Source organism: Odocoileus virginianus, chromosome 1 (genome assembly GCF_023699985.2).
Source record: "Odocoileus virginianus isolate 20LAN1187 ecotype Illinois chromosome 1, Ovbor_1.2, whole genome shotgun sequence".
Taxonomy (NCBI): Eukaryota; Metazoa; Chordata; class Mammalia; order Artiodactyla; family Cervidae; genus Odocoileus; species Odocoileus virginianus.
The window spans coordinates 67,211,056-67,227,111 of NC_069674.1; the positions used below are offsets into that span (position 1 = coordinate 67,211,056).

Genomic DNA, 16,056 nt, shown 5'->3' on the forward strand with positions numbered 1-16,056 from the left:
TAAAAATTACCCTACCATGTATCAGGACCATATAAAGTCATATTAAGATAAAAATATTAAAATGAAAGACTGGACAAATGAATAGAACAGAATAGCCTTTAAGTACATTCACATAAAAATGAGAAACTGATGTTTAAAAGTCAGTGAGGGAAATGGTAAAAAAAAGATGCATATTTTTAAAAAATGAAATGAAATTCTTATCTCACACCATGCACAAAAATAAATTATAGATAGATTAAAACCTTAAGTGTGAAACTGAAGACTTTTTCATTTTTACAAGAAAATGAAGAGATTATCTTTTTAATGTGGGGCAGAGATGGATTTCTTAAGGCACAAAAAAGTGTAAGTATGATGAAAGGGATTAATGTTGGCCTATGATAAAATCAAGAAATTCTGTTCTTGAGTGAAAAGGCATGAACATGAGTGAAAAGAGTGAAACAAGTGAAGGAAATTAAGAGGTAAACTTCCATTTACAAAACAAATGAGTCATGTGGATGAAATATACAGCAAGGAGAATATAATCAATAATGATGTATTGATAATCTTTGTATGATGACCAATGGTAACTAGACTTATTGTGGTAATCAATCTGCAACGTGTAGAAATAGCAAATCTCTATTTTATGCACCAGGAGCTAACAGAATGTTTGTTGTAGGTCAATTATTCTTCAACAAACAAATAATAAACAAACTCATAGAGAGATCAGATTTATGGTTACCAGAGGCAGAGGTTGAGAGAAGGAGCAACTGGATGAAGATAGTCAAATGGTTTAAACTTCCAGTTAGAGGATGAGTAAGTATTAGGGATGTAATGCACAATAAGATGTATATAATTAACACTACTGTATGTTATATTTGAACGTTGTTAAGAGAGTGAATCCTAAGAGTTCTCATCATAAGGAAAAAAGTATTCTTTTATTTTACATCTATATGAGATGATGGATGTTCACTAAACCTAGTGTGGTAATCATTTTATGATGTACATAAATCAAACCATTATGCTGGACACCTTAAACTTAAACAGTGCTGTATGTTGATTATATTCAATAACACTAGAGGAAAAAACAAAGAAAACTCTGTTCAACCTAAGTTACTGTAAACAAAATGAAAAGACAAGCCCAAGACTGGGATAAGATATTTTTTAATGCATGTTACCAACAAAGAATTAGTGACCAGAAGATGGATGGGTGGAAGGGGAAGGAAAAAGAATAATACCCATACAAATCAGTAAGAACAACACAGTCAGATAGGAAAAATGGCAATAAAAAATATTTTTCACAGAAGATGAACTACAAATATAATCAGTGAACATAAAAAAGATGTTCAAGATCAACAGTAATCAAGGAAAAGCAAATTCAATTCACGAGATCGCGAGGTAACATCCATCCTATTGGCAAAGTTGCTTAAAATCCGACAACATCAAATGGTAGCTTGAATGTGCAGAACTAGAAATTCTTACACAACTGCTGAGGGTGAAAACTGGATAATAGCTTTGCAGAGCAAATAAGGCAAAATGAGGTACAGTGAAAGCCGGGTGTTCCCTCCAACTAGCCTTTCTACACTTAGATATATAACCTGGAGCAGCAATCCTCGAACTTCAGTCTGAAAATCTCTTTACATTCTTAAAAATTATTTGTTTACATGGGTGATAGTCATGAATATATATTGTATAAGAAATTAAAATTGTTTTAAAATTATTTCACTTAAAAATGAACAGTAAGACAACTACACATTATTATAAACAACATGTTCTTATGGAAAATAACTACATTCTCCAAAACAAAAAAAATTAATAAAAATAATGACTATTTTACATTTTTACAAATCTGGCATAATAGAAGACAGTTGGGTTCTTGTATCTACTTCTTCACTCAGTCTGCTGCAATAGCATACATTATGCACCCTCTGGAAAATTCCACTATATACTTATGAGAGAATGAGGAGGAGGGCAAAGAACTTATTATATATTATTATTATTATTATTTTCAATCCATAGACTCCCTGAAAAGGTCAAGGAATAGGAGAGGAATGGTCCTCCAGGGGTCCCCACACTTTAAAAAACTCGAGTACATTTGCACAATACACATACATGCACACACACATTATGCTCATCACAGCACTGTAATGACAAATAATTAGAAACAAGCAAAATATTTATCAAAGAATGGATAAACTGTCTATTTACATAAGGGTATACTAACAGTTTAAAAGAAGTAAACAAGGGCTACATGAATCAATGTAATATCATCTCAAACACGGTTCCCAAAAATAAGCTGAAGGATGATAATTTACATAAATGAAACTTTTATAAGTGGCACAATTATACAAAATTTGAATATATGCAAAATAGCATTCCTAATCTATAAATAGATGCCTTTGAGGTAACAGTACAAAAACAAAAATAGGAAATATAGACACCAAGTTCATCATAGTGGTGGTTATGTATGGAGAAGGAAGTTAAGAGAATGGGATAAGAGAGGGACACGCAAGGAGACTCCTACTGTATGTGTAATTATTTTCTTAAAAGAAAAAAAAATCTGAAGGGTTAAAATGTTAGAATCTGTTAGAGTCAAGGGATGGTTTATATGGGTATTCATTTTTGTATATTGGAAACACTTCATAATTTAAAAAAAAGAGAAAGAAAGAGAATGAGAGAGAGAAAGAAAATTTCTGCTCTACTTGGTTTTGGAGATAAAAATCTCTCAATACTCTCAGTCCAACCAGATTAGTTTACATTGCATTTTTTTTTTTTACTTTGTTACCTTTGACATATAAAAACTATGATTACACTGTGAAAAAAATCACCACAATGAAGCTAAACAATTTAACTATCACCTCTATATAGTCACCATTCTGTATGTGTGAAGATTTTAATTAAGATCAACTTTCTCAGCAGATTTCAAGCATCCAGTACAGAACTGGTAACTGTCACCCTGCTGTATACTTAGATTCCCAGAATTCATTCATCTTGCATAACTGAAGCTTTGTACTCTTTCAATGCTAAATGTGCTCCTAAAATATATTTCACAAAATATCCTTTTACAGATGAGTTTTTCTTAAAATTTGAGCACTAAAATATCTTTTGAATTCTTTTTAAGGAATTATTAGGAATCAAAGATCCCAATATTGCTTAGTGGATAAACTGTTGTTAATGACAGTCAAATAAGATATCAAAGACCTGTGAAAAACTCCATGTAAAAACAAAGATCCAAAAGAACTGTCTTTTTCTTTCTAAAAATCTATTAAGATAGTAATTTGTATTGGAGCAAGTACAGAATGATGGGTTTTCAGAATGAAATCATTCTAACATAAAACTTAGGTATAAAAGTTTGTCCCACCACAAGCTTTCTTTCATAAATATTATGACATAAGGAAATGACAACAAGCTGTCAATTTAATGCAACCAATTTTTCCAATTTATATTTCAGGCACACATTCATGTTTTTACTATAAGCATCTGCCTCATTTAAATAAAGTACTTATTATCAATAACCCTACCTACTCTTTCCCAAGTTGTTTTAAAATGACTTATTAAAACTTGAATAAAACCATAAACTGGGAGATTTTACACACACAAATATATTTATTCTACCAGTTAAACACTGATTCTCAAGGAAGGAGATGGTGTGAAAGCAAAGCAAAGCATTATCCCATTGCTTTCTTTCCCTTATTTTTTTTAAAGTCAGACTATTTACCTTGCATTTCAAATAGAATTAAAGGAGGACTTGAGATTTAAAAGAGCAAGGGGTTTTGAAGTTTGAAACACTTAGCTGAAAGATCTAAAAACTTTAGTTTTATACTTTTCATTCATAACTTTTTCTTTAATTACTATTACTATGCTGACTTGAAGGGCTTCCCTTGTAGCTCAGTTGGTAAAGAATCTGCCTGCAGTGCAGGAGACCCGGGTTCGATCCCTGGGTTGGGAAGATCCCTTGGAGAAGGACATGGCAACCCACTCCAGCATCCTTGCTTGGAAAATCTCATGGACAGAGGAGCCTGGTGGGCTGCAGTCTGTGGGGTCACAAAGAGTCGGGCATGACTGAGTGCCTAACACTTATGCTGACTTGAAAGTAATCTCCAGTGTCTTACATTCTCAATCAAGCTTCATTTTTTAAAATTTGTTTTTAATTGAAGGGTAAATGCTTTACAATGTTGTGTTGGTTTCTGCTATACAAAAATGTGAATCAGCCCTAAGTGTACATATACCCCCTCCCTCCCACCCCCCACCCTACCCACCTAGGTCATCACAGAGCACCAGCTTGAGCTCCCTGTGTTCAAACTTCATTTTTAGAAACTGTCATGTTCTGACTTCTAAAACTTGCCTTTCCTTCCTTCCTTTTCTCACTTTTTAACAAACCCATATATAAGGCATATATATTTCAGACACAGTTAATTCATTTAACCCTCTGAGGTAAGTACTGTCATAATTCCCATTTCACAGATGAGGAAACTGAGGCATAGATGGTAAAGTAACTTGCTCAAGGTTCCAAACGTTATAAATGACAGAATCAAGATTCAAACCCAGAGCTTATGCCAAAGCCAGGGCATATTTTTAAAAAGTTTTCACTGTTTCTGATTTTTCAGCGTTACTTTAAAAATTTTCAGCACCAAAAGCAATCTGTTTTCCATAAACTCCCAGGCTTAACAAGTATGAGACAGAGGAAAGGGGCTCGACTGACCATGTTTATCAAATTAGTGGAGGGGAAAAGTGGAAGGAATAATAATTGAGGGAGATGACGGTAACACATTCAGTTTAGGGCAAAATTATTTGAGCGGCCTGAAGAATATGCAAGCAGAGGTGGCTGGTAAGCAGGTAGATACACCAAATCTTAAGGAGAGGGGAGGTCTGTGCTGGAACTACAGCTAAAACTGGAGGGTTCCAAAGAGCAAGTCAGCCCTGGGGGGTGAGCAGGATTCTCATAATAAAGGGACAAAGGCAGCATCTTTCAAGGTGGTAGGAATGAGGGAAGACGGAGAGAAAAAAGGACAAAACAGGTTCGGGGCAACAGATGCATTTGAGATGCAATGCAGGGCTCACAGAAGCAGAAGCGGGGACATGGTGAGTGTAGAGAGATCAGAACGTCTACTCAGTGAGAATATGCAATTCTCAGCTGCAAGACAAGCCTGTATGCTTGTGTTCTTTGCATTTTGCAGAATGATCAAATACCAGACCAAAATATAATGCCGCCTTATTTTGTTTAATATAATGAAGTTTAAAACTACGAAACTGAAGACTAGCAAAGGCTTTTACAGTTCATGAAAATACTTTAAAATGTTTAAAATATAAAGGACTATCAAGAGGCTATTTTAAATATTCACATGCCCAAGAAGGTTTCGATCACTTCAGAAACACACACTTGCAGACATTTACTATTATTAGACATTCAGTATTCAACTTGAGGTTAATTAAGATGTATTTGGCCACCTAATGTGAACAAAGTGAGATGCACACAGGAAAGTCTAGGAGGGAAGGAGCTTATTACTGCATACCCCTGCCTGCCTGTGCCGAGCACATCTGACAGCCACGGAGCTTTCTTCCTGCCATTTTGACACCATTCATGTCAACCAGAGAATTTTGTAAGGATATTTTGGAAGCATGAAATGAAGCTAACCTTTGGAGAAAAACTGGGATTTGGCAGAAAGCTAAGGAAAGAGGACTGGGTACCTAGGACCAAGAGAATAATTCAGGCAAGAATATTTGACTACATTAATCTTGAACCACACTATATGACCTGACCCAGGGATCGCACCCATGGCTCTTGTGTCTCCTGCACAGTCAAGCAGGTTCTTTACCACTATACCCTATGTAACTGCGTTTCTTTTAAACTATTTTATTTTTAACTTTTTTCTCCTTAGGGTGTTGCCTGGTCCTAATCTTTTAAAATATTTTGAACTTTAAATTTTCTTCTAATTCAGACAGCATTTCCATGACTTAGTGATTCTTAACTAAACACCTATAACATGGTATGATTCTGTTTATCACATCCCCAAAATGTGTACCAAGAACCTTAGTACTCTATAATCTAGGTGGAGTTCAAGGTACAGATAGGAATACAAATTTAAAAGAAAAAGCCTGGATCTTATCTGTCAGGCAGTATGATTTTATTTCCTCTTTATAAGATAGAATTCTCCTCTTTATTCTGCCAAACTTCAGCTGAGTTAAACAATTAGCTTACCTAATGAATGTCTATTTAAAAAAGACAAACACACACACACTAGGACCTTATAATTCATGAGCTTAAAAGAGGAAGCCAAAGTTTATTACAGCCAGCTTATATATTAATAGAGTATCAGTTTAGTTGAATTGTTAGGATTGTGGTCTCCAAAATGGGGTCATGCACCCCCAGGCAGAGTACAAGGCAGTCTTTAAGGGTGTAGGAAAAAATTAGAACTTGTTTACAATGACTTTTTACTTCTCCCTTTCAAAATTTATATTGTAGAATGCTTTCTCATGGGACTCCCCTGACGGCTCAGTGGTAAAGAATCTGCCTACAATGCAGAAGACACAGGTTCAATCCCTGGACTTGAAGATCCCCTGGAGAAGGAAATAGCAACCTACCCCAGTTATCCTGCCTGGGAAATCCAATGGACAGAGAAGCCTGGTGGGCTAAAGTCGACGGGGGTGCAAAAGAGTTAACAACAACAACAACGCTTTCTCATATACATAGTAAGTTAATATACTGGTATATGCACAACATTTATAAAGACATACTTGGGATGTGTATACTCATTATATTCCCTCATTAGCAATTTTGCTAATGAGGGTACATAATAAAAAAATTGATAATTAAACAGCTCAGTATATGAGGTGTTCATTTCTAAAAATAAATATTTTATTGATTTTAGAAAGTCCACCAAGTACTGGGGCTTCCCCGATGGCCCAGTGGTTAGGACTTTGTGCTTTCGCTGCCGAACGCCCGGGTTTGATCCCTGCTTGAGGGACTAAGATCTCATAAGCTTCAGAGCACAGCAAAATAAAAGAAAATAGAGCTGATGTAAGAAAAGCATACGAAGTGCTAATCTGGGTAGAACAGAGAGAAAAAGCAAACTGCAAAAGGGCCAGATCAATGCTGAGCTAGACTAAATTTTTAGAGCGAAAAGTAGGTGGCTTATTTTTTGATATGTGGATCTTTTCAGCCATGTTATTGCTCTAAGAGTTACTAACACTGAAGTGTGTGGTCAAGCAGATGGGCTTTGAACTTAAGACTGTCAGGTTCGAATCCTGACTCTACCACTCACTCTGGGGAGGGCTGAATGATATGTATAATAGCCTTATTCAGGGCCTGGCAGTTAAGTAGCCAAAAATGTTAACAATGATTAAATAAAAAGAATATCATTTAACAGACATTAGCTTTCTATAGCAACTGAAATGAAACAGCTGAGTCATGTTTTAATTAAGAACCTTTTGGAAAGATGCTTTTTGAGTCTAACTAAAACGTATTTAAACAAATGCAAGTTTTTCCTTCTTTTTTATCCAAAAAAAAAAAAAAATCCCCTCAGTAAAACTCCCATGAACTATTCTATCTTGGAACAGCTAATGTAAATTAAACAGTGTCAGTCCCCAGCCAAACGGATACCGGAATCACTGTATACAGTGTATCTTTTTGGCTTCACTTTTATGTGGAACATGTGTTTATATTTTGACCTTTTGTCGTTTTTTTAAAATACAGAAACATTTTTAAACAGCAGCAACTGGAATGATTTTTTTTTTTTTAGCTTCCAAACATACTAAGCTACACATGGCAAAGCCTATTGCTGAAACATTTATAAATGTTACACCAACTGTGTTTATATTTCTGATTTTTTTAGATTGTTGTTTTCATGTAAGCCATGACCTGAAAATTTGAGCTCAAATTCTTTCCACAAAATAATTACATAATGGAACAGTCTGAGTCATTTTGAATTTCCGAAACACAAAAACTTGCTCCCATAAAATAAAGATAATAATCAGTATTGCAGCGAAGTTTTCGTATGGGGTTTTGCAACCAGGACCATCTCAATCACAACTAAGTAGTAAGGATAAGGCTGGAAGGACAATAAGAACAGGACCAAGAACATGAAGACAACAACTCATCCAGCTCAGAAAAGTCACTGCACTCTTTTTTCTTTTCCATTGCCTCTCCTTAAGCAATTGATACAAAAATAAAATCTAATATTAAATTTCACTGCAATGAAAAAATCAAAGAGAAAAAAAACTGGTGACTCTGAAGGGAAAAGTACTCAAGTATTTCTTGTTAGCCTGGCCTTTTAGACCTTATCTATCACCCTGATGGAAGACAGAAAGGATTTATAGTATGTAAGTTAATATCAATAGCACACAAAATGTTAAGTGATAATTCTATGAACAAAAAGACCAAAACGGACTAAATCTGGGCAAGGAATGTCTCTGGCTCTCAGCGGCTCCATCTGTTAAATGTTATAGACAACATAGTCTATCTATGAGACAGTCTGTGACAAAAGGATTGTCTCTTAAGGAGTCTAGAGATAGTAAACTTTAAAGAATAATTACTTCTTTTTTCTTAAAAAAAAAAAAAGGGGAGTTGGCTCTCAATAAATATGTCTGCAGTGGGTGAATGAGCAGATGTCTGCAGTGGGTGAATGGGCAGGGGATCCTACCTCTCAACTCAAACATGTTCTTTCTCCTCGAGGGCTGTCCCAGGTCTCAGCCCCTTCACTCTGACTCTGAACACCGCGAAGGCAGACCCCGAGGTCAGTCAACTCAAACACCTTCGCTGAATCCCTTAGCCCAACTATCCCATCAACCCCTACTTCCACCACAGGCTTTCTCTATACCTACTACTCTCATTAAGATTTCTCTTTTTAAGGGATCACATATGAATTCCTCCTTGACAATTTCAAAGATATTTTGTTAGTATCCACATGGTTGAAAAAGACACACAATATTTTTTTTTTGACACAGCTATGGACATAACTTTGACAGCTGGAAATTTACTGGAATCCAGGGAATGAGATTTGCAACAATGAATAACCATTAAATATTTACTCTGTCCCACCCAGACACAATATATCACTTTATGTACAAACTCAAATGGAAAGCTTACAAGCCTTCAAATGGAAAGCTTGTAACAGTCTTAAGTTAAATAATAGCTACAGTTTGATCTTTAAGATAGGTAGGTAAACATATGAAAGTATCCAATGCTTCAGTTTTTGTTGAGATGCTTTTATTCTATGCCACTGCTTAAGAAAAGGTATCAGTTTCTCAAAGAACCCTTCACAAATTGCAACTGATTTTACTGATTTCCCTCCTCCTCTCTCTTTTCCCACCCTTCCACACCCTCCTCCCTCCCTTTTCCCAAGTCTAAAGTAATAGATGGATAAACGTTTGAGAAAGGACACCCAAAATCCTTTGATTTCCCAATTTCAATCCCTAAAGTAATCCATTTAATGCTACTATTAAAATGAATAATGTTCTTAACTGTTCTTTGAAAAATTGTAATTGCCATCTTTAACACAAAATATTTTTTTAAAAATCTTCTCTAATGTTGTTTTAAGCTCCTAACTAAAATAATGGCTTTAATATTTCAGCCATTGTCATGAATGATGTAATCCATTTCAGGAGGAGGATTTAAAACTACTATATAAATTTCCAATAGCCAAAGACCAGAAAAGTCTCATTAACTACAAAATCCTAGAGTGCTTAGCTACAAATTATGAGTGGATTTTATTACTATGCAACATAACTTCACGTTAAATCCTAAGAGAAACTGCCCAGCTAGCTCATTTACTATTTCATCTGTGTAAAAAGTGCAAACGTTAGATTCATCGCCACCAAACAATGAAAGCCTCATTGTGAAGAAAATACTTCTGGAAGACCTCTTGTAAATGAGATTATTTGTTTAACAGGTAACCGATGCTTGTTGGGTGCAGTATCCTAAGGGCCTTGCAAATATTACTCCATTTATCCTCATTAAAACTTCACAAAGCAAGTACTATTATTATGACATGTCAACATGCTGAGCACATAATTTCATACATTAAAAAAAAAATAGACATTGTCTAAGTTGCAAGTTGACCCTCCAAAATCAACTTCCATGAACGCTTTTCAAGCTGATTAAATGGATTTAAGAGGTTGACTGTATACTAAAACAATATTTTAACTTTCACTCCATTGCACAAGTACCATGACTAAAATAAATTTCTTTCTTTAGCTGTATGCTGATGGCTACATGATGTAGGAGACTAAGGATTGGCTGCTTTGTCTCACAACAGTCTCCAGGAGCCCTCCACAGAGCAAGTTCTTAAAAAAGAGCTCACACAAGTGAACCTAAAAAATCAACCAAAGCAACTCTCCTTTAAAGCTCTGATTCCTCTCTACAATTTCCTACTGTCAGTCAGGTCGTGAATGTCAACATGTTTTTTTACTTCCAGTATGAACAAGGTTAAGAACTTTTTCACAGCAGATTCTTAGGAAGTCAATCTATTACCCTCATTGCTTTGTCATCTCATTTTATAAGAAGACCACACACGTCATTCCAGACAGATAAATTTCTGACTTTTATTCTTCAAGTTACAATAAGGCTTAGCTCTTCCAATTCTGTATTTAATAGAGATGAAGAACATTTGCTCTTAATCCTCTTAAGAAAAATTTTCAGACACATGCATGCTATTCTCAGCTCTTTCAACCATTTCCTCTCATGCTATGTACCTTTGTTCCCTTAATCTCTCACCATAAGCTCCAACTTTCCAATATTTTGCATAATTTTCAAGATCTCTGGTAAACTCTACACAATCCCCTTAAATTGTAAAAATGTAAAGGTAGATAAAGTTCTCCTAAAAGATTTGACATAAATCAGAGTTAAGAGGATTAAGTCACAGATTTTACATGCTAAATTTCTATTTATATATCTTTGACATCCAAGCTTATAAGCCATGGTTCTATAGTTTTGCCCTGTAAATTAACCTGACCTTGAGATCTTTGCCTTTCATAATTTAGTATATTAGTTCTTCCATATTTTACATTAGTCTATTTTTCTTCCAGTTTGATTCCTCTTCATGGGCCCACGTGTAATTTGTTTCCAACTATTTGTCAATTTTGGAGAAGGAAATGGTAACCCACTTAGCATTCCTGTTGCGATAATTCCACGGACAGAGGAGCCTGACGGGCTATAGTCCATGGGGTTGCAAAGAGTTGGACATGACTGAGCAGCACCTGTCAATTTTATTTACTTCATTTTGTAATTTGAGCTATTTCACTTAAGAAATAATTGAGCAACAAAAGATCTCCCAATGACGCCTGTATTAATTGCCACAGATTTCACTCCAAATTGGTACTGATCCAACTCTTTGGCTTACTGCAACCCTCCTAATAATTCCAAGCCTGGGGACATGGCCCTTGCAGAAGAGACATGTCAAGTTTCATTTGATTTCTGTAGGATGGGGAAGAGGGACACAGAGTCTCAATTATAGCTTTTCTCAGGACTTTAAGAATTCCCAGAAAGGGGGATCACAATATGCCACTATCATTCTAACACCTAAAGATTGCCCTTTTAACAAGAATTGACAACAAGTTGGAAGTAAACATCAGAAGTGATAAACTTAGAAAAGAATAGGAGGGGAGCAAGAAAGCAATCAACAGAGGAAGAATCCTTTGGAAATGGAGAAGAGAAGTAAAGACCACCTTCACCCATCAGACTTTTGGCCAAGGTCCCAAATGCTGGTTCACTTGCTTGATTCAACCACCACACTATGAGTTCAAGGTCACAGCTTGATCTCTCTGGGGGAGTCAATGGCAACCAGCTTCATGGTCAAAAACTTGCCTTTTTGAACAAGCTCTCACAAATACTATCACTTGTCCTAAGGGATTCGTGAGAGTAGGTATGAATTAATCAATGCAAATTCATCACCATCACTGGAAAAAAAAAAAAAAAGGCAGGAACACCTGACCTCTGATTCAGCCAGCTGGACAAATTTCATTAAGGGAGAGAGCTCTGATGATCTTAGGTCAGGCAGATGTGAGTAAGAAACCAGGCTCTATGCCTCACTAGTCCTGTGTGTGACCTTGGACAAGTTTATTTTTCTAAACCTTAAAGAGAAAACATAGTAAGGGCCTCAAGCAGAGCTTGACATAAAAGGGATGCTCAAGGGATGCCAGGCCCACCCCCTTTCCAGAGATAAAACCCAGGACTTAAGAGCACAGGCATGGCGCCAGGCCCACACCTCTGCAGCCTACCAGCTGTGAAACACTCAACGACCGTCAGTCTCATCTTATAAGACTGGGATAACGAGTCCAGGCATTTAGATAGTGCCTAGCACACAATCTCAATAAACGGCAGCTATTTTTTAACTGTTAATAAGAGAAAGTGATATTACAATCATCATTATCTGTTGACCAATCTTTCTCAAAGTACGGTCAGGGAACAGTAGTTATCACCTAATAAAAAAAAATCCCAAGTCCACCCCAACCTACTCAAAACAGCTCCAAAAGCATAGTACCAGGTAATACTCATTTCAGAATCAAAATTCTTTGAGAGATATACTAAAATTTAAGAATGACTTATCCTTTTCATCTTGTGTTATGTTTCAGTAAATTAAGACTTGTCTTCTAGTACTTTCCCCATTCTTTAGTACTTTTCTTATTCTTTACTATGTCATGAGGATTTCCCAGTATCAGGTGTTTTTTTTAATATTTCAGCACTTAGGCATTAAACTGATAGGTTCACTCCCCTTGTTTCCCTCCCTCTTCCCAAGAGTATTATTTTGACTTTTTTCCTCCTCTGACCAAGGGTTGACAGACTATGGCCTTGGTCTGTGGCCAGTTTTGTACAGAGGGGATACATGTTTAAAGGACTGTTTTTTTTTTTGTTTGTTTTTGTTTTTTAAAAAGAGGAATATGCGATGGAGACTATGTTGCTCACAAAGCCTGAAATATTGACCCTTTACAAAAAAGTTTGCCAACCCAGTGGTAGTCTAGAATTCTCTTTAAATTGGGGGTCTCAACACAAATTACTTTTAAAAAATTGAGAAGTGATTAGAATAGAGATTACTCTAAATATATATTTTTCACTGCACCTAGAAAAGGGAAGCACCATTGCCAAAGTTTCTGTTATACATAGACACATATGTGTGCACTGGATAATGACCAAACTGGTTGCAGTCACAAGTCAGGGGGTGCTGGGAGGTAGGAATGGGGAATAAATTGGGCAATTGGTTAACTAGTATTTAGTAAAACTGACACTGAGTAATTTTTACAATAAATGTGCTTTGGAGACTATAAAACCATACTAATGATCCCTACTACTCAGAAGGTAATGGCTTATTTCTTCATTGCTAAATGGAAATGAAATCTGTTCTGTGTACGGTCTACAATGTTTTGAAGAGAAAACAAAATCATAAATGCAAAGTACTTCAAAACATTACAAAAGCAAAGTATTTTAGTTATACTAACAATATATTGCACTGAACAAATATAGGCTCTTTACCAAGTCCCTCAGTCTTCGGTTTTCTCCAGTCTGGGAAACTAGTCCTTTTTGTTTTCTTTGTGTGTGTCCATGTGCATGTGGATGTACTCGTGTGTGGATGTGTGTCTCAAGCATAAAAGAGGTATTAGATGTCTCTACCCTTTGTGTCATTCATCAGTGGCTTCTCCTGCCCGTCTGCTTAAAATCTGCACTCTTTCCTCCTCATGCCATTTCTAATAAGAAAAGCATTCAATTAAGTTTTTGTGCAAAATGAAGACTATGATTATCCTACCCCTGGAAACATTACAAAGTCCAAAATCAAAATTTTTAAAGTAACAATATTCCATTTTATCTTCAGAGAGCAGTAATTTCCAGGGCTTTCTGTGACTGCTTCAGATAAGCTAAAAATACCTTAATTTTATAACACACTTCAACAATTTTGCAAAGAAAAGAAACACCTTCCTAGAAACGTACACAAGGAAATGACACTTTAAAATATGAAATGCACTGTGGACACACAAACCACGAGTAGTGTAAATAAATAAAAGCTGGTGTGATGCTGAAAGCACGTTTGTCTTATACCACAAAGAAAAAGCATTTGCACATTTGCACACCCGGGTATTTTAGCTTGGGATGCCACAAAGATGGGATTTAGGCATGCTGTGTAAATGCAGGAGGCTGTTAATGTGTAAGCGTGTCTGCGTGTGTCAGGAAAAGAGGGTTATAAGCAGGAGGGGTGGGACCTGCCAGGAGCAGCTACTGGAGAAAACCCCCTTTTCTTTCCCATTCATTCTTTCTAGCTTCAGTGTCTGGCACAGTCCTTACAATTACTCACTGCTTTTCATTCTAAAGACAACCAACAAGCTTTCAGAACTTCCTACAGTGTTTTTCCCACAGGTTTTTGTTGTTGTTGTTGTTGTTAAGGCATCAAATCATCCAAAATTTGTTTTAAATCAAACCATTAGCCCATTTCCTCATTCCAAAGACCCCAAGGGTTGCAGGCTAAACAGGATCCTTTGTTGTGTGTCCCCGAAGAATACAACACGCTATCGGTAAATTGGAAAATAATAGACGACTCTTGTTTCCAAGAATGCCAAAGCTATCACTATAAATTCCATTCTGCCCCGTGAGTCCAATTTCACGCTCCTTTTAGTGAATCTGCCATCCTAACAAGAGTGAAGCCAATGCGACTGACCACCCTTCCGCCTCTTCGTTTTGGATAGTCCACTAATACACATAAGGGCTGAAAGAGGACGCCAAATGGGCCACTTTCATTTATGCAACCCCAGCGAAAGTCGTTTCTCAGATGCCCACTCCTGCCGGCCTCTGCCTCCGAGCCCAGGAAGAGAGTGGGGCGAGTGGGCAGAGACGCCTCACCTTTCGGCTCCCCACCTCCCGAGGAGGGGACACGGAGGAGGGCACGACGAGAGCGCGGAGGAAGAAAGTGGGCGAGTGGAAGAGACAGAAATGGAGCTGAGGGGGTGGGCGCGAGTGGAAGGTAGGGAAGGCGGGGAGAGGTGGGTGAGCGCAGCTCCGGGATCTAAGGACCGGGGGGAGCGGCGGGGGTGTGGGCCCACGCGGGGGATCCGGTCCTCACCGTTGAATGCCCCTGCATCCGCGGCCTCTTCCTCCTCCTCCTCGCCGTTCTCCGAATCGCTGTGCCTGGGCTCCTCCGCGAAGTTGACCCCCTTGCTGGGGGTGCCGCCCCCGCCGGCGGCGCCCGCGTCCCCCCAGGTCCTGCCTTCATGGCCGAAGCGCGCGGCGCCTTTGCGCTCGTTTTCCTCCTGCAGGCGCGTGAAGTGCTGCAGCGCGAACTCCAGCAGGTCCGCGGGCTGGTGCCTCAGCACCTCCACAGTGAAGCCCTGCAGCAGCTCCGTCAGTCCTGCCGGGATCTCGATGCTCATCCTGCCTCCCCTGCCGGCGGGCGCCCGGGCGCCGCCCTCGCCCCCTCGCTGAACCGGCCTCGGGCCCAGCGGCGGCCAAGCGAGCGCAGACGGGCGCTGGCGGGGCTACCGGCTGCGAGCGCGGCGCACTGGGCCCCGGCAGCCAGGCTGGCCTGGCCCGCGGCTCCCGGCGCGCGGCTGTTCGGTGCGGCGGCGGCGGCTGAGCGAGCTCGGCCCCGGGAGGGCTGGCAGCATCTCCGGCTCCTCCCGCTCCCGCCGCGGCCGCTCCTCTCCCCCGCCCGGGCCGCCCCGCCCCCGCCCCACCGCTGCACGCGGGAGGGGGCTCCGCGCGCCCCCACGTGACCCGCGGAAACCATGGCAACCCTGCCGGCGGGCGCCGAGCACCCGCCACTTGCACAGCTGAGGGGCTGAAGACGCCACGCAGGCCGGCGCCAGCAGGCTGGCGGGGCACTCTCCTAGGGGGCGCGGCCCGGGCGGGTCCCCCCACACCCCCAACTCGGCACTCCCCGGGTCACCCCCGGGCCCGGGCGCGCCCAGTAGTCCACCTGTCCGCACGCCCCGGCGAGGACGGGCCACTCGGCCGAATTCCCACGCCTCTTTCACCACCCCGAGTCCAAGCAGAGCTGGTGCCACGCAGTTTGCCCTGAAACTTGGGCCTCCACCTTGTTAGCGTCATTTTCTTTTCCTCCGAGAATCTAGTTGTAGTAATACGTGCGTGCGGGTGATGTCTTTTGT

At 39.2% G+C, this 16,056-nt stretch overlaps 1 protein-coding gene across 1 annotated transcript in view; it reads right to left on the minus strand.

Annotated features, from left to right (window-relative positions):
- The window catches only part of PRKAR2B (protein kinase cAMP-dependent type II regulatory subunit beta), a 103,670-nt gene extending 88,086 nt beyond the window's left edge, over positions 1 to 15,584 (minus strand). Inside the window, exon 1 of the mRNA XM_070469162.1 lies at positions 15,015 to 15,584. Coding sequence (XP_070325263.1) covers positions 15,015 to 15,321 — 307 coding nt within the window. The 5' untranslated portion in view covers positions 15,322 to 15,584. The remainder of the gene's footprint in view (positions 1 to 15,014) is intronic.
- Between the last annotated feature and the right edge of the window lie 472 nt (positions 15,585 to 16,056).